Source organism: Pseudonaja textilis, chromosome 11 (genome assembly GCF_049901715.1).
Source record: "Pseudonaja textilis isolate UNSWEBS1 chromosome 11, rPseTex1.2, whole genome shotgun sequence".
In the NCBI taxonomy this organism is placed as follows: Eukaryota; Metazoa; Chordata; class Lepidosauria; order Squamata; family Elapidae; genus Pseudonaja; species Pseudonaja textilis.
This window is the reverse complement of record NC_142000.1, coordinates 17,333,206-17,357,535: the sequence shown is the minus strand read 5'-3', so window position 1 is coordinate 17,357,535 and position 24,330 is coordinate 17,333,206. Positions and strand designations below refer to the sequence as shown.

Sequence of the window (24,330 nt, the reverse complement as noted above, 5' to 3'; positions counted from 1 at the left end):
CAAAGAAATGTTGGGCGGACAAAGCAAGAAAAGCAGAGCGAAGATTTTCAACCAGACCAACTGGAATGGAGAACTCAATCCCTTTCACTAAAGAAACTTGGCCATGTACTATTTCAATTTCCTTGAAAGGTTGCAATTCCACATGACATTAAGCCAGGATAGATTAACCCATGGTTTCTTCAATGGATCATTATGACTTAGCTTGTAAAAAACAAACCAACCCATATTGATCTCAATCCGAAATGAACAAATCTTATTATGGCTTGGTGTAATGTGCAAACACAACTTAAGAATCTCTCCCAGTGTAAGGAATATCTTATGATAGTTTGTTTGGAGAAGAAAGAAAGGCCCAAATCAAATCATACCAGTGTGGTTCAGCATGATGCTTCTCTTCTTCTGGCTACCATCTGGAGCAACAGTGAGCTTAACTCTCAAAGTTTTACTAGAATTGGGTGAATGATTGACAGAGGCATCCACAACTTCATAGATGGTATGAAGCAGGCTTGTAATATCCTAGAAACAGAAGAAAATACATATGTAAACCCCAAAGATAGTGTTTATTCTGCCAGGAGCCAAACTTACTTATTTCCTTTACAGAAACAGTAATTCTTACCAACAGTCTGAAATCCCACACTTATCGTTCAAAGAGCTATGCATATTTTGTAACATCACAGCAGCAATTATAAAATTACAATTACAGAGCGATTGTGTAAGGTTTCTGGGTCAGTTAATTTGCACCCAAACTGCTTCAGCCATCAGAATATAAGACACTTCTCAAGTGAAGGAAACATATTCATATCCCCAATATGTGTGTGTCTGTGTGTGTCTCTGTGTGTGTTTTCTTAAGTTTTCATGGGTACTTACATGTATGGTATTCAGCTTTGTTCGGGTATTTTCCCACATCATTATAGTTGTGCTTTTAACATTGTAGCAACGTTTCGGCAGAATCTCATCTGCCATCATCAGGCTTCTGTATTGTGTTTGACGAACACAATACAGAAGCCTGATGATGGCAGATGAGATTCTGCTGAAATGTTGCTACAACTTTAAAAGCACAACTATAAGGACGTGGGAAAATACCCGAACAAAGCTGAATACCATACATACATACATACATACATACATACATACATTCACCTCCTTAAAAGCATCCATCATGCCTGTTCATGCACTCATGAAAACTCGTTTTAATAAATGATGGAACAAGTCACCAACAAGAACTATTATTGTTACAAAAATTAGTCATCTGTGAGTTTATGTTAACCAGTTCCAAAAATTCCACTCTAGTCTAATTCACTTAGTCTGCATCAGCTGAATAGCTAACTAATTTACAGAGGGAGAGTCTAGAGGACTAGCCTCTCAACACAATCCTTTTCCTGGTGGCTGGGTCTCCCATTCCCAACCACCCAAGTACCATCCATGTGAGGTTCCCTGAAAAAAAAAAAGATGTCTGAGATTTAAACGCTAATGACTTTTTAAGATGTAAAACCTCTAAGCTTAATAAGGTGGGCTAATTAAAAGCCTCCCCATGTTTGAAAAATGCTGTGGCTTGTAAGCACATTGGAAAGTAATTCCAGAGATTCACGGATCCCCTTCTAATCAGTGGTGATATGCTACCGGTTTGCACCGGTTCGGCTGAACTGGTAGTTAAAAAAAAAAAAAGGTGTGCGCAGGATGGCCTCTCTCATCTGCCCCTGTGCTTTTCTCTTCTTCATCCTCTCGGCTGATTGGTGCTGCAGGTCTCAGCTGGTATGGGGAAAGCTGTGTGCCAGCGTTCGGCAAAGCATGCCCACCAAGCCATGCCCACTGAACCGGTGGTGAAACAATTTGAATCCCACCTCTGCTTCTAATGTAATTATAGTTTTGCACCCACATTCCGCATTCATCTATCCCAGAGACATCTTTCTGCAGTCTTAACTTTAAACACAGCAGCGGGATTCTCTCTCTCTCTCTCTCTCATCCAATGCATTTTGATAGCTTAAACCCATAAAAATAACATAAAAAAATCTTGAATATATTGAGGGGAGAAAGCAGAAATGAATCTATCAGTACTTGGAACAGGGGTTCTCTTTCTATACTCATTTCTTCTTTCTTTTAAATCCCCTTGGTATCTTTCTACACCTCTCCGAAGCTCGATTAACACAGACCCCCTCACGAAAGGCCTTAGAGCTATAGGGCATCCACTAAGTTATTCACAAAGAACAACACTCAGCCTCTGTAACAACCCATGGGCAACACAGTTCTCTCTCAAATGCCAATTTGCTCTCTAATGCACCACATCAGAAATAACCACAACTTCACACTTGGCTAAGCTTTGCTGCTTTTTCTAGTGGAGGAAATTTCCGTTCATCCCCGGGCCTTGCTGAATCCACAGAAAGTCTGCATTCTCCCCTTGTCATTGTGCAAATCTCATCTAGACACACAAATTGCCGGTATAACACATTACCAAAACGAAACACCCTGCAGACAGGGGGGTAGAGAGACAACTCCAGGAATAGACTTTGTGTATTTGTTATTTCACGTGCGAGGTTAAATCCAGGCTAATGGGAGAACCTGGGAATATTGAGTATCACTCAAAAGCTTGGCCTGAAAAATTGAAGCCTTTTACGGCTGTAGATGTGTCACTTCTAAATCTATAAGAGCATATGAGCTTCAGCAAAATCTTAACACTTTGCAGAGTCTTAGTGCTCTTTACATCTTAGATCCCTTCTCCTCATGATAAAATATGATTATCGGTCCAGCTGAAAGACTTTTGCTATTTTATTGGCTCCGTTCTGACAGCAATTGGAAGAACCAGAAAGTTTTTATATTTGCAAAGAGCGCTCTCTTGAAACTCTGTTTAAAGAATAATTTGTCTCAGATGTTTATCACTTTCCAAATTCACACTTTAAAAATGTTTCTGAAACACGCATGCATCCATGCATGGTGCTAATCCCTAACATCAAACAAGGCCAAGTGCAGAAGCAAAACCAGCAAAGAAATTCTGGTATTCTAAAAGCAGAACCATTAAAACGATGGCATATCTTGGAATACTTTATATGGCCAAGTATGATTAGACACACAAGGAATTTGTCTCCGGTGCATAAGCTCTCAGTGTATGTGCACAGCAGCAGAATATTAATCATAATACCAATAAGAGGGAGGAATAAAAAAGATAACGAGTCACAGTGGCACAGTGGTTAGAGTGCAGTACTGCAGGCTACTTCTGCTGACTACCGGCTGCCTGCAATTTGGCAGTTCAAATCTCACCAGGCTCAAGGTTGACTCAGCCTTCCATCCTTCCGAGGTGGGTAAAATGAGGACCCAGATTGTTCGGGACATATGCTAACTCTGTAAACCACTTAGAGAGGGCTGTAAAGCACTGTAAAGTGGCATATATACCTACAGTAAGCGCTATTGCTATTGCTATAATATGAAGGATAAATAATAATACATCCATAGTACATATTGTTAATGTGCATTAATTAATTAGTTAACATTAATAAATGTTCATTTAGGATTGCAAATTCAGGCAAGGATTTCAACACCCTTGAACCAGTTCTGTGGAGGAGAGAGTTTGAGCCACTGATCAAATTAATGCTAAAGGCAGATTTTTCTAACTTCACCGCCAATGCAATGCTATTCCAGCTGAAACCATCCATACGATGAGGATTTACATATCAAACGATTACTATCTGGGATTCCCAAAAAGTGGTTTTTCAAAAGGCAACTGGACTTCGTTTTTCTTTGAAGACATTTCACTCCTCTCCTCACCCAAGAAGCTTCTTCAGCTCTTTTTTCTTCTTTTTAAACAGAAGGTTTTTGGATGAGAAGCGAGACTTCTTCAAAGAAAACCCGGAAAGTCCAGTTGCCTCTTGAAAAAGCACTTTTTGGGACAACCATGATTGGGTTGACTGAGAATCTCCATAGACATCTACTACTTGGTATAGGCAAGTGCATTTGAGAAGGATGTCTCCTGCTTAAATTAGCTGAAGAACGAACGATCTTTGAATCTACAACACTGTTGTACGCAGGTCATTTTCAGTATCTGTGAAAAACATTCCAAATACGTATCTCAAAAACATCCCATAGAACAGGATTCTCCAAACTTGGAAAGTTGTGAATGAGGAATTCTAGGAGTTGAAGTCCATGAGTCTTAAAATTGCCAAGTTTGGAGACCACTGCCATAAAGGATGAGTGAGCTGCACAAATTTATCTCAAAAAAAAAAACAACAACAACCCTGCAGTAAATGAATTGGTGACCCTAAAGACAATCAACATGTAACATTCATGCTCACCTGACCTAGAAATACTGTATATTGAATTATGGCATGTTTATAACTTAACTTTTCACAATTTACTTTGCCCTTGTTTTTATCCAGTGCTGTTTTGGGGTGTAACTTGGACTTACCTCACGAGTGACTCTGCCATTGTTGTCAAAATCGTAGAGAGTGAAGGTCCATTCTTGCCTGTTGTCTTCCTCAACAGATACATCACACTGCAATTCCTAGGGTACATGAAAACATGTGTGTAAGATTAACCAAAACAAAATGCTAGTTGTTGTCGTTGTCTAAAACAGGAGTCTCCAACCTTGGCAACTTTCAGCCTGGAGGACTTCATTCTCCCAGCAAAGCTGGCTGGGGAATTCTGGGAGTTGAAGTCTTCCAGGCTTAAAGTTGCCAAGGTTGGAGACCCCTGGTCTAAAACATCCTTTGTTGAAGATGTTTTTCCAAAGGAAACAAAAATCTCTAATGTTCCTTTTATTAGCAGAGATTGTTGAGAAAGTGGTTAGGCTGTGGTTTCGAAAGGCCCTCCAAGAAACAGATGATCTAGATCAGTAGTTCTCAACCTTCCTTTTCTACCACAGACTTCCTTTAAATACCTTTGGTGACCATGGACCATGGCCACGGAACCCCCCAAGACTTAACTCAAGATTTAAAACACTGGACTTAAACAATTCACGGACCCTCTGTGATATTGCGTCCCTCAGGGATCCACGGACCTTGGGAGCTTCATCAATGGAAGCTTTCAAGAAGAGACTGGACTTCCATCTGTCAGAAATGGTGCAGGGTCGCCTGCTTGGGCAGGGGTGATGGGGTTGGACTAGATGACCTATAAACAAAGAGCTGTCCTTGAAGACTATTCAAGGCACAATTCTGAGAGAGCATTGGCCATGCTTGTGGAGCCAAAACTGGTATGATGCAACAATCCTTCTTTCTTTCCCTTAAAGTTTCTCAGAGGCTTTTGACACCATCCATTCTGGTGTCCTTCTGGACGACCTGTGGAGATGGAGAGGAAGTGGACCTACTAAGTGGCAGCGGTTCTCCCCCTTTCTGTATGGCAGAAAGTAGACAGATCACATGACCTCGGGACGCTGCAACCATCCTAAATACGAATCAGTTGCTAAGTGGCTGGATTTTGATCATGTGACCACGAGGATGCTGTAACAGTCGTAACTGTGGGGAAAAAAGTCACTTTTTTTCAGTGCCATGATGACTTTGAACAGTCACTAAATGAACTGTGGTAAGTCAAAGACTTACCTGTAGTTCCTGAAAGGATGCATCGGTGTCCTTACACCTGGCTAAGATACGCATTAAACTAGGGACTTTCCAGTTCAGTCGTTTGAGTCTCCCCAAGGAGGAAACTCAACTGTTTGTACAACTGACTCGTTTCAATCCAAGGCCCCGCCACAAACTTTACAGGACCCTCCATTTCCTTCTGTGGAACTTGTGTGATCGTGATTGGGGAGTGGGGGAGGGGAGCGAAGAAAGGCATGGGGGCAATTAAAAGAAAAGCTGTTGCACTCAAGGAAAATAAACATTTCCAAATAGCTCTGGCAGGATGGAAGGCCTGAAATGCCTCCTTGATCTGCTGACTTGAAACCAATTCCCTACAGCAGTTAACAGTAAAGCCCCCAGTTTCCCGCTGAGTTCAAAGGCAGCCGTCTCCTGCTTGTTACAGGCCCCTGCTTGAAAGCTGCCAAAAGACCCCTACACAGTTGTGGAAGTGGAGGTTCAGGTTACGCCAACATGCTCAGCTTCTTGAAAAGGGCCGCTTCCCGATTTAGAACCTCTTGGCTGTCGTATTTCAGACTCCTGGGTGCCCTGTCATAAAATGAAAGCCTCTCCTGTGTGCTTAGCCTCTTCCTTGCACCACTGAGAAGCGCTGATTCTGAAAGGCGAGAGGGTGCATGCAGGGGCCCATCTGCACCCTTGACACAGGAGGAGATGAGGTGCTTCTGTCTTGCACAATCAGGAGATAGAAATCAGCAATTGAAGTTGGTTGCACAGTCGAACACATGCACAGACTGGATTCGGCATTTTTATCTGCCTATCGAGTCCTTCGCCAAGGACCTGGGATAGACAGATGCTGTTCTTCGATGGTATTAAAATATATCATTGCAGGAGGTGCGCCTGTTTGAGTTGGGCTGCCTTTTGCAATTGACTGGTGGTGGGTTTGTCAATACCGATGGATGTTTGAGTGGTGCTCGAGATGCTCTGGGGTTGAAACAAGGCACCATTTATTATTATTGGTGCTTTCTTTTGCCACATTCATTTATACTTCTACTTGCAAATCTTTACATTTTGGGATTTTCTCCCGTTATTTCTCTTCTGTTTTGCTGTCTCCAAGTACTGCTGAGTTCACTCTCCAGAGTTTTTTGTCTTTCTTATCAACAATTGTTGATATGAGGTGTTAGGGAGGGAGGGAGGGAGGAAATGGGAGGAAGGAAGGAGAGAGAAGAGTACAGAAGAGGGAGGGAGGGAGGGAAGGAAGGAGAAAAACGAATAGAGGAGAGAGAGGGCAAAGGAAGAGAGAGAGGGAGGGAAGAAGACAGAAGAGTAGAGGGAAGAGAGAGAGGGAGGGAGAGAAGGAAGGAAGGAAGGAAGGACCCAGTCTTAAAGCCATTCAAATCATAGAAACTTCATTGACTCTGTTAGATGTCAATGAAGCTACATGAAAAGTCCCTATTTTTTCAAGGATCCCTCTCTGTTTAATTCACTAATTATATTTTGAAAGAGCAATCTAAGAGGCGTACGGAGGGGGGGGGAAGATGAAAGCCTATTCTTTTCCAACTTCAGTTATCAGTCCTGGAACAATCCTGGAACAATTTTGGCAAGATCACAGCCAACCTCTGAAGACCCTTAAACTGTCTACTTAGCAGAATTTATACTCGGTGAGAAGAATTAGATAATTTATGTACTTGTAATTGGCTCTGTTTACTCCCAGCGTTATCTGTATTTTTTACAGCAACAACACACTGATCACCTTTGGCAAGAAAATAAGAAAAGAGAAACTCAGAGAAAGAAGCGAACTGCAAAGTTTTTGAACATTGAGTGAAAGCTCTTCTTGCCCCATGAATCAACTTGGATTCTTCTTCGAAGTCCCTTAATTAAGCAAAGCCAATCAACCACCCTCAAGAAGCAGACTGAGATATAATGGCAAACTTATCAACGGACACTTCACCTGCAGCTTGTGGAAGGAGTTGCTGCCTCATTGTTAGTTTTGAAGCACGATGCAACGGCTAGCATGGTGGCCTCTTGTATGTACAGCAGGAGATGGAGGAAGAAAGCATCATTTTTTGGGGGCCCTTCAATTCTTTCCAAATCTGTCTTTTTCCAGCATATGGATCCAGGCAACCACTTCGCAACCACATACACGCAAGATAATCCTCTCCAATATTTGTTATGTACTCCCAAATAGGGCATGCAGCTAGCAGTCCTCTGAACTCTTGAAGCCTCTTCTGTCTTCCAGGAAAACAGGGCACGCATTGAAAGCAGGCTTGTGAAATGTTTCAAAGACAAAACATTTCAAGATTCCAAAACGCCGTTTCAAGTTCCAAAAATGGGTTATTTCATCATTTCTGGAAGCGTTCTGATGTTGTTCTAACTCTTCTGGAAGGGTTCCAAGCACAAACCAGAGCTGTCCTGACCTCAAGAGCACTCCCCAAATGTTTGGAACTGAACCAGCATTGCTTCTTTTGAACGACGCTTGCCTTCGCAAAACCACTAATATGGAGCCGATTAGGAGTCAAATTGGATGGAAAAGGACCATCTTTCAAGATCGAAGAGCAACTGGCCGCCCTAACCAAAGGCAACATTGCTTACCTCAAATTTTAGCTGCTTCTTGGCATTTGCGCGGCCATCGATTTCCTTTTCGGCTTTTTTTTCATCACCACTGCAAGTTCCCTCTGTCTTTTCCGGGGGCAGAGCAACTGGGTGCAAAAGAGAGAGGCGGAGTTAAGGAGAATGTTCTAGAAGTGGCATTGAGTTTAGCTGCGGGGATGCACAAAAAAAAAAACCCTCAACTTTGTTCTGAGTGCAAACGAGACAAGTTGAGCATCCTGAGCGTGAAACAAACTTCTTGGGTTTTTAGAGTTTTGTTTCAGGTTTGACATAGAGCACATTTTCCCCAACAGTTTAGCTCTATTGAGAGATGCATTTTTCAGAGCCAAACCATTTGTACCTCAAAACATTCAAAATAGCTGCACAGAAAGTTTGTTCTTCTGAACATGTAATATAACCTATTTGTGGTTTCATGCTTAATTGTCTGATATGCCAGGGATCTCATTGTAAAACCCATGCTTGTCAACCATGTCAAATTTTGGCTTGATTTTCAACAACTTGGTACGACCATGAATTCTACATGGGTTTTTTCCTAAAAAGACTATCTCCCAGGATCCTAACTTTGTCATATAAAATATAATTCAATTGAACAGGATACAACATTAATAGAGGACTCTGCCCTCTACTTAAAAGCTCTCTGGATGAAGAAAAATGAGCTTTTTAAATATATATATATATATATATATATATATATATATATATATAGGTTCTAACTCTCTCTCTCTCTCTCTCTCTCTCTCAGGGAAATACAGAAGTGAATTTTTCAAAAGAAAAAAAAAGGAAGTATTAAAACCTGGAACATTTCTACTAAGAGAATGGGCTTGTTAGAATTTGCAGGCACACATTCATTTCTCGTGTAAAGCCAACAGAAGCCATCAACCAGTCTACCCATAAAAATAAATCAGTTTTTTTTTAAAAAAAAAATCTGGTTTGCACATAGAATTAAAACCCACAATGGTTAGCTTCACACGAGCTACTTTATGGGTTAGTGTTATGTATCCATGCAAGTTATATCTTATCCTTCATCAGCCTTAAATTAACTTTCTATAATGCAGGCAAGGCAAGGGAGACCAGAGAAGAACTCCATAAGAGAATAAACAGTCTGGCTCTAAGCTCTTCAGCTGAATCTTCCTTCACATTCAGGGAGATAAATAAAACATTAAAGTGACACATTCTGGCAGGTAAAAACTGTGCTGTGACAAATTAGATCCCTCAAATATAAAAGTAAAGATTTTTTTCTTTAGTTAGTTAGTTAATCTATGCTGATTTGGGTTCTCATTGCTGGTGAAGAAGTGCTTGGATCTTTTTGTTCTCTTTTGGGCTGGTTGATTGTTTCTTTTGCACAATCTATAGATGTTGTTAATGTCTATGGGTGTATAGAAATTCCCTGGCCTCTTTATTAAGTGCCTAGGCTGGTCACAACTACAGATACAAACTTTTCCATAAATGGAAAAGGCATCATTATGTGTGCAATATAGATCTATTTCTTCAAAAGCAGCCCGGATAACTTAAGATGGACAGCTATATATGAATCTTTTAAATAAATACATACATATGTAAATAAACTGGCTGTCTAGGATAAAAGATCATTGCCTCAGTCAAACTGCTCTGTCACTGGAGTAGATAGTATGGGGGAAAAAATATCAAAGGATTGCATTTTTGGCTCGAGGCGAACAAATTTTGTTTTAACACGCGTTTAACTGATATACAGAAAATTTAAGTGTTTTTAGGCTATATGCCCTTCAGCTGTCTGTCTCTGTGCATATGAAGCAGCACAGGACAATTAAAGGGATGTGTTCAGATCTCATACGCACAATAAAAAAGCAATGCAGTCTTTAAAGAAAAATTTGAACAATGGCCAGGAAGATTAAAATTGGCAGCGCGACAACCCAAGGAAAACCACAGGCAAAATGCTAAGAGTTCAGCGGCGCACTGTGTGACCTTCCACCCCAAATCCTTGCCAACAATATTACATTTGTCTAGGTAAGATTGCTATCTTAAATAAACAGGAGATCACTAAGGATCCTAGTTTTCATCTCAGAGCAGTTCAAAACAGATCCGTGGGCAAGATCACTTTTGGGGAAAAAATATCTTATTTCGAGACACGTGCACACAGTGAACACAAATGAAGACCAAAACCTCAAGGTTTGCAATTGCAAAATGACATTAATTTGATTCTTATGGGACTAACTATGCATTAGATGAACCAACAGAAAGGGAGTCTCTACTCAAGAGTTGAACTGTGGGGTCCTTGGTGCTCTCTGAGCTTTCTGATTTGCTTGCAGACATTTCATTACTCAACTAGGTGACATCAGTGCTGACATCATTAGGTGACATCATTAGGTGACATCATCAGTGCTGTACTCATCATCATCATCGTCACTATCATTATCATCAAACACTGATGATGTCACCTAGTCAGATAATAAAACGTCTGCAAGCAAACTATCAAGTCCAGAGAGCACCAAGAACTCCACAGATTACATTGCTTTCAATAGGCCCCAAACCCCGGATAAAATCCTTTGCAAGTATTGTTTCAGAATATTTTTTTTAAATGCCCTCAAAACAACTCTTTCTAGATCATTAGACAGCGGTGTCTATTTTTCACTCTTTGGAATTCACTTCTACCCTTTTGCATGTCCATATGCACACGCCTGCACAGTCTATTTACTCCACATGTATGGTACATAGATGCCAAGGCAGCGTCAGCTTCTGAAGCAGCTGTTCAGCTTGGAAAAAGACACGGCTGCTTTCATGTTCCTTCCCTGCTTTCATTCTAAAGCGGCATTCTAACGTGTGTTGAAAACTCTGCCGTTAGTTTCAACAGGAGTTTGTTACCTGTCAATAGAGGCTGTTTCTAGGAAGTACAAGATTTGACAGTTGTTGACATTTCCTGGGTCCTGTCTCTAAACAATCCAGTTAACCTGAATTGTATGCAATTCCTTATTATTATTATTAACTGAAAGGTGGTCTTCCTGTCTAGAAAAAACAGTGAGCTGAATGGCAGTGCTCAAATGCATCCAGGACACATGTCTATGGAGATTCTGAGTCCTTCAGGTCATGGTTGTCCCAAAGGTGCTTCCCCCTGCCCCCCTCAAGAGGCAACTGGACTTTCTGGTTTTACTTTGAAGACGTTTCGCTTCTTATCCAAGACGCTTCTTCGGAAGGGCTGAAGAAACTTCTTGGATGAGAAGCAAAATGTCTTTGAGGAAAAACAAAGTAAGTCTAGGTGCCTCTTGAAAAAGCACCTCGTCATGTTCCTCCTCTCTGGGGCAGCCCCTCAACTATTGGAAGACTGCTATCTTGTCTCCTGAGGTCCTTCTCTTCACTAGACTAGCCAGGCCCAGATCCTGTAACTGTTCTTCATTATGTTTTGGTCTCCAATCCCCTCATCATTCTGCTTGCTCTTCTCCGTACTTTTTCTAGAGCCTCAACATCTTTTTTATAGTGTGGTGACCAAAACTTGATGCAGTACTCTAGGTGTGGCCTTACTAAGTTAGGTTGATGTATTTAAATTCTTGCTTGAGAAGCCTGTTTTTTGGAAGGGGAAGTTACTGAAACCAGTGTAAGAAAACCTAAATCAGTGGCCAGTTTTCACTCCTGAGTTTAGAAAGGCGGGGGAGAAAAAAAATGTATATAACGAAACTATCATAGTATCTAAAACCAAGGCTTTCTCTTCTCATTTTCAATTGAATGAGGATTGCAGCTTTGAAACTGCATCTCATTGGCTTCTTCACAGGGTCTCCTTTCTCTGTTGCTAATTAGAAAGTGTGTGCTGCCAACGCCACAGCACAATGTTCCTTTTTTATCCGAAACTGGAAATGCAACAAAGGGAACGGGGCTGAGAAATATTACATTTCAAACGCTGTGAAACTGTACTCTTGCATTAAAGAAGCTAATTGGTACAAGAATACTTCCAGATATATCTGTTGCCGAGGTTGGTTAATTAATAACATCTATTTGTTATTGGAGAAGCAGGCACAGCAGAAAGGGTGTGGATAGAGAGAGACAGTTCCATGACTGTATTCTTTTTAAAGCAAATTCAGAATAGAGATGGAAGGGACCTTGGAGATCTTCTATTCCAGCCCCCTGCTCAAGTAGGAGATCTTATACCCATGATGGCGAACCTATGGCACGCATGCCACAGATGGCACACAGAGCCATTTGTGCGGGCAGATGAGCCTCAGCCAAACTTACCTGCACTGTGCATGCACATGCCTTCCAGATGATTTTCGGTCCATTTGAGGCCCTCCTGGAGACTTGAGGAAAGCCCCTGCAGACTTGGGAGGCCAAAAAAAAAGGCCTTCCGGAAATACTAGAAGTATTTCCTGATGAAAAAGGAACATTGTGCTGTGGCGTTGGCAGCACATCACTGTCAGCTGATCCTAAACTAGCTGATTTCTGACCCTCAACTTTCTCAGTCTGAATATTTTATTTGACCCGACGGTCAGAAGAAGACAAATGGGATCATATAAGACAAGACATGAAGAATTAATAACGTTTTCTCTGTTTGCACTGATCATTAATTCAACCGAAGCAATCCACCTTTTAACTTTAAATCTCTTTTTTTTTTTTTCCCTTCCTTCAAACACGCTCAGGAAAAAAAAAAAAATTGACGGATATTGCCAAACCATATGGCAGCTCTAAACTGTTATTAGTTCACAATTATATCACTTCAATACTAGCTCAGGCACCTAGCTTAATTTTTTTGCACTAAATAGCTTGATGAATTTATGAAGCAGACAATCGTTTCTCTTTCTAATTAGTGGCCTGGCTGGTAACGTTTCATCCACAGCAGCAGCTAGATTAAATGCCATACTTAACCATCTTCACCTAACCTACTTTGATGTGCACTTTTCCAAGCTTCAGAATACCTTTTGGATGGAGATCAGACGGCATTAAACAGAATTACTAATTAATTAAGCAAAGTTAAATTCTAAACACTGTTTGTTCTGTTAGCCAAAAGCCTCAACAGAACAGACTTTTCCCATCTCTGCTGAGATCAAAGGATATGTATGTATGTATGCATGTGTATATATATTCCCTCTATCCTAGCCCGCCCTGCTCATCCTCCGCCTTCAAAAGTTAGCAAGTTCAGTTTAGAAGGAACAGAAGATGAAAATGCTTTATCATTATGTACCAAAAAGCTTTTTTCTTTAAATAAAAAAACAAAACAAAAAACCCACATGGTTCCAAATTACTTGTCTCATAAAAGAAGACACACAGCTTCTGTTGGTCTCATGATTTGGGCACCAGATGACTACTAAGGCTGCAGAAGACTCTTAAAAATGAAAAAGGAAAAAAAAAACCACCCACCCCTTTGGGAAATCAGTAGATGGGGGCAGAGGAGAAGGCGGTTTTTATAGCTCATCGAACGGAGATGCAAACCCAGAAATAGGTTATGGAGCATTAACTCAAGCAGCAGATGGTAAAACGCCTGGAGGACTGGTAGGTTTTGGCAAAACAGTCCCAGAAACATGTCCCCAAACATAGACAGATTGAGGAAATGGGTGGAATGAGACTAAACCTACATTTAATTAAGTTCCGCTGGCATTTAAATTAATGATAGGTAGCATGGTTACTTCTCAAGTACTGGGTAATCTTTCTTTATTTGTCATCTTAAAAATTGGAAGTGTCACTCAAAGATTTTTTTCCTCATTTAAGCAGTTAATTCACCAGTAGAGAAATGGCACCGATAGATAAGAATATTTGTCTCTCAGGGTTGAACTGTGGGGTCCGCGGTGCTCTCCGAGCTGGGTGGTTTTTCTTACAGACGTTTCATTCCCCAATTAGGTAACATCATCAGTGCCGGGAGGAAGAGAAGAGCAGGAAGAGGAAGATTATGGGGTCCCTGGTGCTCTCTGAGCTGGGTGGTTTTCCTGCAAACATTTCATGACCTACTAGGTAACATCATCAGTGCTGAGAGGAGGAGGAGATAAGGTCCCTGGTGCTCTCTGAGCTGCGTGGTTTTCTTGCAGACATTTCATTACCCAACTAAGTAACATCATCAGTGCTGGGAGGAAGAGAGGAGGAGGTGGAGGAGGAGGAGGAGGAGGATTATGGAATCCCTGGTGCTCTCTGAGCTGGCTGGTTTTCTTGCACATGTTTCATTACCCAACTAGGTAACTTCATTAGTGCTAAAACGGAGTGGGGGTTTTGCACTGATGATGTTTCCTAGTTAGGTAACGAAACGTCTGCGAGTAAACCACCCAGTTCAGAGAGCACCAAGGACCCCAACAGAGAAACGGCTCACACCATCCTACCAAAGGAACACAACAGGGTCCGTATTCAGCTGTGTGTGATTGTGATAGCCTATCAGGACACAGACAATGGATTTTCTAGTGGCTTATCTGAATCTATCCCACCTTTGGTGGTGCTTAACCTTCCCTGGCCTTGTCCAGTGGCTCAGGATTTGGTTAACCCCTACTGCTAACAAAAGGGGTGTAAGAAGAGGGCAACAGGGAGGCAAAATTCAACCACACACTCAGATTAACACCAATTGCTGCTTTGTCCCCAGAGTTACTGAGTGCTTATGGTGGATATTGTAGTTTACAGATACAAGTTCTTTCTCTTCCTCAACACCATTTTTTTTTACATATTTCTGTTGCCATCATCATGTTTTTATATTTCATTTTGATTTTCGGAGGGAGGTTGTCTGGTGATCCCTTTAGGGTTGTTTTATTTTGAAGTTCCCAAGGAAAAACCTACACAACACTAATTTAAATGAAGGTTGTGCGTAGGTAATATCATTAATAATGCAGGCTTTGATCCCAACCAGTTTCTCAGCTAACTTAGATGTGCCACACACAAAAAAAGAAAAAAAAAGAAAAAGGCTCCCACATTTGCTGTGATAACAAGAGCTCTGAAAACGCCAAGATGATGGAATAATCATATCACCCTTTTCATCAAAATTGCTTCCCATGGGGAGAGCTGTCACTCTGATCTTCACATAGCTCCTCGTAAAGAAATAATGCGGTGGAGACCAATTTTGAGTGTCCTTCTGGTTGCTGTGAACCAACCATACAACCCATGGTCCTGCAAACCAATTGAAACATATTGTGTTTAAATATGTCCAAAAATAATAATAATAATAAAAAATCCTAGACTGGTGCTCCAAAAATCTCCACCTCTTCTAAAAAAAAAATGCAGCCCGAAGTTTACTTCTATTGTATAAAATCTTATCATCATCATATTCAGTGGAACTAGATGATGTCCTTCACTCTTCACTCATTAGAAACATGTGCTGGACTACAAAAGCTGCCTTATTTTTATACGGGTTATCAGCTTAGTGCTATTTTAATTATGAAAAAAAATATTGACACGCTGTCTCACTTTCTACACAGCCTGACAAATATTATCATTTATTTTTATATCCTCATTATCGTGCATTTTTGTTGTAGTGAAGACTCATTGCTCATGCCAAAGGGGAAGATATGAAGGCTGTTTAGATATCTAAAAAAATTCTTCCCCAATGATGACCCATCCATGATCTAAAAAAAACAGCTTCTGGAGCAAGCTAAATTTCAGTCTACGTACTCTATGCTACCTCATTTTCCTAGACTGGAAGTTCTAGACTTAGCATTCTAGATCTTCCTTACTAAACAGGAGAGGGAAATCCCGATTATGTTCAGGATTTCAACACCATCCCTATTCCCCCCACAAAAATACGTTGAGAGTATTAGGAAAGGTTTGCTCTAAAGCAATTTTCCTCAGTCAGGATCTTTCTTAAATGTGAGGGATAAAATTCCAGAATCTTTACCAGGACTGTGAAATCCAAGTCATCAGATTGTTCACCTAAAAGAGGCCAGCTGGTTACCAAGTTGGCTATAAAGATAATTAATGTTTCCTGTTTGTCCCAAAGGTGCTTTTTCAAGGGGCAACTGGACTTCCTTTGTTTTTCCTTGAAAACATTTGCTTCTCATCCAAGAAGCTTCTTCAGTCTTCAAGGAAGTCCAGTTGCCTCTTGAAAAAACACCTTTGAGACAACCATGATCTGGATGACTGAGAATCTCCACAGATTCATTTGCTTTAAATTTATTGTCTTCTTTTAACTCACAGACTAAGAATGGTTCCATTAAAATTTAGGGGGATGAAATTTAAGGGGGAAAAATGAAGTTTGTCTCCAAGTAAATGCTAGCTTGCCATTTTTTTTTCCTTCATAGGAAAATAAAGCTGACTTGTACAACGACTACGAGGTCTGGATATGATTGAGATCAAACATCTGTTAAAGGAGAATGGAAAAAAAAAAAACCCTCCGCCCCGCTAAAAATACATCTCTATTTTCCATCCCTTCTTCTCAAACTTAAAACTTGTGATGAAATCCCTGAAGCTACTTCACAACTATAAAAGTCACTTCAGTGTCTGAAGCAAGTCAGAGAAATTCCATCATTCATGCTGAGCTTTTATGAAGAGAAGGTTTTAAGAGGATGGAGCGGGTGGAAAGCTATAATCTGTCTAGGTAACAAAGGCTACCTTATTCTCTGCTTGTGGAGTAAAACTGAGGGTTTTTTCCTTCCTCCTCTCTGTGGCAGCCCCTCAAATATTGGAACACTGCCACCATGTCTCCCCTGGTCTTTCTCTTCACTAGACTAGCCATGCCCAGTTCCTACAACTGTTCTTCATTATGTTTTAGTCTCCAGTCCCCTAATCATCCTGGTTGCTCTTCTCTGCACTTTTTCTAGAGTCTCAACCTCTTTTTTTATAGTGTAGTGACCAAAACTGGATGCAGTACTCTAGGTGTGGTCTTACTAAGGCTTTGTAGAGTGGTATAAGTATCTCCCTTGATTTCAGTTGTATCCCTCTGTTAATGCAATTTAGGATTTCGTTGGGTTTTTTTGGCTGCTGCTGGATAGAAAAAGGGGTTTTCCTCAGGACTCCAAATAAAAGCGTCCTTAACAGAACACTTTCTACATTACAGGTTGCAATGGAGCTCAAAACATCTGTGTCCAAGTGGGACAGTCAAGTGAATTTGGCCTCATTTATGACCTTTCTTGCCACAATTGTTCAGTGAATCACCGCAAGCGTTACGTTAGTAACACGATTATTAAGTGAATCTTGGCTTCCCCATGGCTCCTATTAACAACGGTTGCCATGGCTCAGGGTCATGCTTTGCGTCCTTCTGACCAGCAAAGTCAATGGGGAAGCCAGATTCCCGTAACGACCATGTTAGTAACTTAACAACTGCAGTGATTCACTTAACAACTGTAGCAAGAAAGGTCGTAAAATGGGGAGAAACTCACTGAACAAATGTCTCACTTAACAACCTAAGTTTTGCAACTCGGTTGCGGTCATACGTTGAGGGCTGCTTGTACTCTGAACCACAGATTCCGTTTTCTTAGGGGAACTCACCCTTCCTTGCCCATAAAAGTTACTTTTATGAAGACAGTGAACATCGTGCACCCAGTAGCTACATTCAGTAGTCGCAGGCAGTCCTGGACTTACAATGGTTCATTTAGTGACAATTCAAGGTTACAACAGAACTGGGGAAAAAAACTGAATTGTGGTCTACCTGTACTTTGCTTTAATTTGACAAGATTTCTATCTCTTAGAGAAGCACGGGAAATCGTTTAGAAGAAATTCAGGATGTCTTTGTCTTGATTTTTGGAGTTCGTCCCAGGTAGACAAACACTGGTGTCTCGCTTAGCAACATAAATTTTGGGCTTAATTGTGGTTGAAGGGGAGGACTACCTGTATAGAGATGACCTTGGAGAAGGAATGGATAATCCATCATGGGACATGTCTCAATCTTGGGAAACTGGAAAGTCCAAGAAAGAAATTCAAAGTAATTCCTCCTTGATTTTATTTGGTGTGCAATGGGAGAGAAAGAACTACCAACGACAAAATTCTTATTCTTATTATTATACTTGGCAACAATAAAGTAGCATCCCTATTATCCTGTTGACATCTGTTTCCTGACCTGATCTAGAATCCTTTTTAGAAGATATTCTGAAACCAATCGTAGTAGATCGTTTTAGTAGCTATGAAACCCAAGGATTATCTTTCCAGTCCTACCTTCGTAAATCTAGTGTATATTCAAGCTTCCAGCTGCAACATTCTTCTAATTCTGAGAAGGTGGTCACGATCAAATCAAGATTAAAAGTAAGTCAGTCTATCTTGAATCCCTCCAAGAGCCTCAACTTCAGTATGCGGGATAAAAGAAGACACCCCCTTAAAAAAAAAAACCAGTTGTCCCCAAAGTACTAGAACTTCCAAGGCTAAAAAAAAAAAAAATGATAATCAAACCAGACAGAAGTAAAATTAGACAACAATAGAGTATTTTTATCTTCCTGCTGCAGGATAAACAAAATAACACAGCTCCAAGCTGAGCCTCTTGTCAAATCTCAAAACTGAGTCAACAACCTGTTCTTGTGGCTTACAGCTTTGATGTTGATTTATGTTCTTTCCACAATTTTTTTTTTTTTTTTAAAAAGGACTCGTGCAACAGTCCTTTTACCAAAGACAATCTTAATCCCAGAATCCGGAGCCTTTTGCTGTTGACCGGTTAAGCTACTGAAGAAGAAAAAGATTTGATTAAGCCCTGCAATGCAACCTTGGAAATTAAATCCAGAATCTTTTTTTGGGGGGGGAGGGGGGAGCTAAGTAGAGAGGGTTTTTAAAAAAAATTATTATTATTATTTTGGCTGCTGGTGCTTACTGCAGGTAATTCCATAAAGAGTGGGAAGTAATAGATCCAATTTGGAAGAAAATCAATGAATTCTACCGCTTATCTAAAGGGAGCTTTGTCTGATCCCTGCAGTTTTTTTATATCTTCTCAGATGAAGGATCAGTAAGTCACCAGATGGTCTAAATGTTTGGGAAGCTACATATCCAAAAATACTTTGTGGGTTGTCCATAAAGGCAAGAAACACACAGGTCCATCAAAAGCATCTATAATGTCTGCTAGAACGTAAGATTAGGATTGGAAGCGGCCTTGGAGGTCCTAGCCCAACCCCATCCATGGCAGGAGATCTGATACCATGCCAGATTTTCTTTGCGCTTGATAAGAGGGATAGACGTGATCCTATCTCATTTATCCCTCCCATCAATATATCATATCAGAGAAATGCAGAATATCACGAAGGAATTTTCACAGATTATCGGTTCATAAGAAAGAAGGACTATGTAATGTGCTATATCGGTTTATCTGAATCGGGGGGTTTGTTAAATAAGCTACTAGGGCTGTAAGCTGTCCCATAAACCACAATGGTCAGATTCACACAGCCTATCAAGCCAAAACTAGGAAATTATATTATGGTCAGCAAAATATGTGAAAGAAAATCATGAACGGTTGGGAGTTGAGTATAACTTTCCTACAGCACATCTAAAAAATGAACCTTCTTAGGTTTAGAAAACTAGAAAAGATGGGCGATTGTAAGGATTTGGATAGAAAACCACTTGGAAAATTTAGAACTGCAGATCAGATTGGGCTAAACAAACAAACGAACCATCCTGTAAGATGTCACAAACCACCATCTTCTGTAGTGTACCAAGAAAATTGCTATCTAGTCATATCTCTCTAAGTCACCAAGGGATCAATTTTGACTTGAAGGTAACATGACTTCAAAATAATTAAATCTTTTGCTTGATATTTCAACAAGGAGAAATGATTGCCAGCTTGTCTATAGTTTAATGAAACAAGTCCACCTCAAATTGTAATTTATGAAGCTAGGTCAGTGGTTCTCAGCTTGTAGTCCATGGACCGCTGGGAGGGGCGTGATGTCCTCACAAGGCGGTCTACAAAGAAGAAATGTTAGGATTTAAATCTGGAGTTAAGTCTTGGAGGTCCACGGCCACAAAAGCTATTTAAAGCGGTTTGCTGGTGAAGAAAAGGTTGAGCACCACCGAGCTAGATGATTCCAGAAAATCGTTGCAATGAATCACAGGTTTGGGATCCTGTTCACACAACACTGTAGTTAGCATTCAACTGCTATGGCCCGAAAATGAAGCAAAGCCAATAAACCATGGTTGGAAACTAATCAAAGAGAGAAGCAACCTGGAATTGAGAAGAAACTTCTGAACAGTGAGGATAATTAACCAGTGGAACAGCTTTGCCTTCAGAAATTGTGGGTGCTCCATCACTGGAGGTTTTTAAAAAGACTAGACAGGGGCTGGGCTGGAAGACCTCCAAGGTCCCTTCCAATTCAATTCAATTCTATTCTATCCTATCCTATCCTATCCTATTCCATGGATAGTGCTAAATGAGGTATCCATCCATACAATGAGAAGAAAAGAAAAGTAGAAAAAGAGAACCACAAGTATCAACCTACCTCACAACTACAGGAGAAACGAAGAAAGTTTAAAAAAAAAACCCTCTTCCAAGGTAAAATCTGAATCTGCTTTCTCGGAACAAGAAATGGTAAGAACTCATCTTCTGTGTGCATGAAGAAAGGATATCAAACAAAGAAATTTCTAATGAATAAGAAGAAACTCTACAGCTGCTGAAGATACCTTCTGAATGCTATGCTAGTCTTAACGGGAGCTTTGTTGGCTCGGTTTCAGGTCACAATGTTTTTTCTTTTCATTATAGAATTAGTGTTAAAACATTGAAATACAGGGAAAATGGGGAAAAGCAAATGTTGAAATGCAAAGACAGGAGAAGACAAGAAAGAGAGAGATGGGGGAAGCGGAGGGGAAGGGGAGGAGTGGGAAAGGAAAGAAGGAAAGAAAAGGGGAAGGGAAGGGAAGGGAAGGGAAAGGAAAGGAAAGGAAAGGAAAGGAAAGGAAAGGAAAGGAAAGGAAAGGAAAGGAAAGGAAAGGAAAGGAAAGGAAAGGAAAGGAAAGGAAAGGAAAGGAAAGGAAAGGAAAGGAAAGGAAAGGAAAGGAAAGGAAAGAAAGGAAAGGAAACGGAAGGAAAGAAGGAAAGGAAAGGAAGGGAGGAAGGAAAGGAAGGGAAGGGAAGGGAAGGGAAGGAAAGGGAAGGGAAGGAAGGGAAGGAAAGGAAAGGAAAGGAAAGGAAAGGAAAGGAAAGGAAAGGAAAGGAAAGGAAAGGAAAGGAAAGGAAAGGAAAGGAAAGGAAAGGAAAGGAAGGGGAAGGGGAGGAGAGGAGAGGAAAGGAAAGGAAAGGAAAGGGGAAGAAGGGAAGGGAAGGAAGGAAGGAAGGAAAGGAAAGGAAGGGAAGGAAGGAAGGAAGGAAAGGAAAGGAAAGGAAAGGAAAGGAAAGGAAAGGAAAGGAAAGGAAAGGAAAGGAAAGGAAAGGAAAGGAAAGGAAAGGAAAGGAAAGGAAAGGAAAGGAAACGGAAGGAAAGAAGGAAAGGAAAGGGGAAGATAGGGAAGGGAAGGGAAGGGAAAGGAAAGGGAAGGGAAGGAAAGGAAAGGAAAGGAAAGGAAAGGAAAGGAAAGATAGGGAAGGGAAGGGAAAAAGATCTACTCTTAAAATATTCTTCCAACTTTTTAAAGCAATTTTCACATACACTTGTATATTGACAATGGATTCTATACCCCAACCCAACAGGAACATCTCCAAGCAGTTCAGAGAGGCAAGATGAGGTGAAATGGAAAAGAAAGACAAATTATTAAAATGTAAGTAAATTAAATCCATTTTTTCTCCCTTAAACTTATACTTGGAAACTCAAAAGGGGGTGGGGGGTGGGGAAAGCATCCCCCCCCCTGTTGCATTTGCACAGTAACCGCCTAAGCAAAAGAAACGGGGGTTTTAGGAAGGTGCCTGAAAGTTATGAAAACAGACCCTTCTCAAAGATTAGGAAGACAAAAGACATGGAGGCAGAGAGAGACACTCTCTGTAATGAGCAAACTCCGATAATGAGGCACGGGATCACATATAAAATGGGCCTCTTGAAAACCAAGGGGTTGTCAGAATGCCTGCAGAGGAGAAACTGAACTTGGCAAACGAATAAAATAAAATAAAATAAATAAAAGGAATAGAAAACCTAAGAACCTTCTTCTTTCTTTCTTCCCACCCCAAAGCAACTCGGCGAGCGATGATTATGCTCACCACCCACTGAATGCAAGAGATTTGGGAAAGAAAGAAAAAGAAAGAAAGAAAGAAAGAAAGAAAGAAAGGAAGGAAGGAAGGAAGGAAGGAAGGAAGGAAGGAAGGAAGAAGAAGGAAGGAAGGAAGGAAGGAAGAAAGGAAGAAAGAAAGAAAGAAAGAAGAGGAAAGACAGACAGAGACAGAAAGAAAGAAAGAAAGAAAGAAAGAAAGAAAGAAAGAAAGAAAGAAAGAAAGAAAGAAAGAAAGAAAGAAAGAAAGAAAGAAAGAAAGAAAGAAAGAAAGAAAGAAAGAAAGAAAGAAAGAAAGAGTGGAACAAGAGATGGAAGGATTCCACTGCAGGTAGTCCTCGACATACAACACTTCATTTAGTGACCATTCAACATTACCATGGCTCTGAGAAATGTGACTTATGACCTTCTTCACACTTATGACCGCTGCGGCATCCCCATGGCCACGTGATTTTACATTTGGATGCTTGACAACTAGTTCAAATTTACGATGGTTATGTGGTGTCCTGGGGGTCACGTGATCCCCTTTTGTGACCTTCTGACAAGCAAAGTCAGTGGAGAAGCCAGATTCACTTAACAACGGTGTTGCTCACTTAACAACTTCAGTGATGCCACCAATGAGATTGGCTAAAATGTCCCCTAACATGAATCCGACATGCTGGAAAGGCAAACAGAACCAAGGTACCTTCTATCATATGTGGTGGTTATGCCCGGAAGCCCAAAAATACTGGACTATAAAATAGGGAGTTGGATACAAGAAAAAGTGGAGGATCGAATACAGTTTAAAGCAGAGTTGTTTTAGTTGGGAATAAATAAAAGGGAAATATAGGAAAAAGATGAAATATATTTTACTACATATTTTGACAGTAACAAAGATAGCATATGCACAATAGCAACAGTACTTAGACTTATATACCGCTTCACCATGCTTCACAGCCCTCTCTAAGCAGTTTACAGAGTCAGCCTCTTGCCCCCAACCATCTGGATCCTCATTTTACTGACATTGGAAAGATGGAAGGTTGAGTCGACCTTGAGCCTGGTGGGATTTGAACTGCCAAATTGTAGGCAGCCAGCAGGCAGCAGTAGTAGTTTGCAGTACTGCACTCTAACCACTGCACCACAAAGGCTCATAATAACAATGCTGGAAACAAAATAATATGCCTTCAGAGGAATTAGTAATTCAAAAAAAAATATGCTGAATGTGCTGAAATGGATAAATTGACATTAAAATTAAAAGATAAAGAAGAGTCGGAATATTACAAAATTCAGGGCAATTGGTATAAATGGTTGAACAATAGAAATAAGGATAATGGAGATAAGAAAATTATAGATAAACATATACGAATGTATATAAATATAGATATTTACATGAGATTTGTTTATATAATAATGATGGCACAGTACCCTTAATATTAAGGTTAAAATGTATAAAAGGTGAAAAAGAACAATAAAAATCATTGAAAAAAACCAACAACAACCACAGTGATTTGCTGAAGGACTGTGGCAAGACCAAGTTGTAGAATGGGGTTAAAATGAATTTTTCACTTAGCGACATAAATTCTGGGCTCAATTGTGGTCATAAGCCGAGGACTACCTGCACAGGTAAGCCTGGTAGCGTTTCTCCAGGTAGCTCAATCCTTAATCATGAAGATCTCATTCATTTTATACAAACCGCTCGTACGATTCAAAGAAGAATTCAATGTTTAAAAAGGAAGCCCATGAACAGTGGAGAGAATAGAAAGGCCAAAATAAACAAAGAATTACAAATAAATAATTTTAAAAAAAATATGACTAAGGCTTGGAACCAAAAATATTACAAGGTGGGACAGATGACAAGCAGGATATTTCTTTGCAAGTTGACCAACATACATCCTTATGCCTTGGGAAAAAAATTTTTTTAAGAGAGACAATGTTTACTTTTATATATATATATATATATATGTATATATTTAAAAAATCACCTTCGAGATGAAAATGTTCGTTCTCAAGCGCCTCCCTGAAAATTTCACCAGCTGCCTCCTATAACGAGGAAGAAAGAAAAAAGGTGTCTGTTAGTTTATTTCATATTAAATAATATTTTTATTTGGTACTCACATTAATGAAACCCAAAACCAGCCCCTGGTAAAAAAAAGTCAACACTGTGTCTAAAAAACTACAGGCACTAGGCTTACAAACTGACAAAAGTGACAATGACACTGGAAAAAGTGACTTGGAACCAGTCCTCGCACTTACAACCATCACTGCCTCCTCACAGTCACAAAATTCAGGC

At 40.3% G+C, this 24,330-nt stretch overlaps 1 protein-coding gene across 1 annotated transcript in view; it reads right to left on the bottom strand.

Moving 5' to 3' along the window:
* The window catches only part of NKD1 (NKD inhibitor of Wnt signaling pathway 1), an 87,303-nt gene that overhangs the window by 5,118 nt on the left and 57,855 nt on the right, over positions 1–24,330 (bottom strand). The window contains exons 4-7 of the mRNA XM_026714020.2: positions 24,023–24,080; positions 8,085–8,191; positions 4,391–4,486; positions 366–513 (exon numbers count right to left, since the gene is read on the bottom strand). Of these exons, the coding sequence (XP_026569805.1) occupies positions 366–513; positions 4,391–4,486; positions 8,085–8,191; positions 24,023–24,080 (409 nt within the window). The remainder of the gene's footprint in view (positions 1–365; positions 514–4,390; positions 4,487–8,084; positions 8,192–24,022; positions 24,081–24,330) is intronic.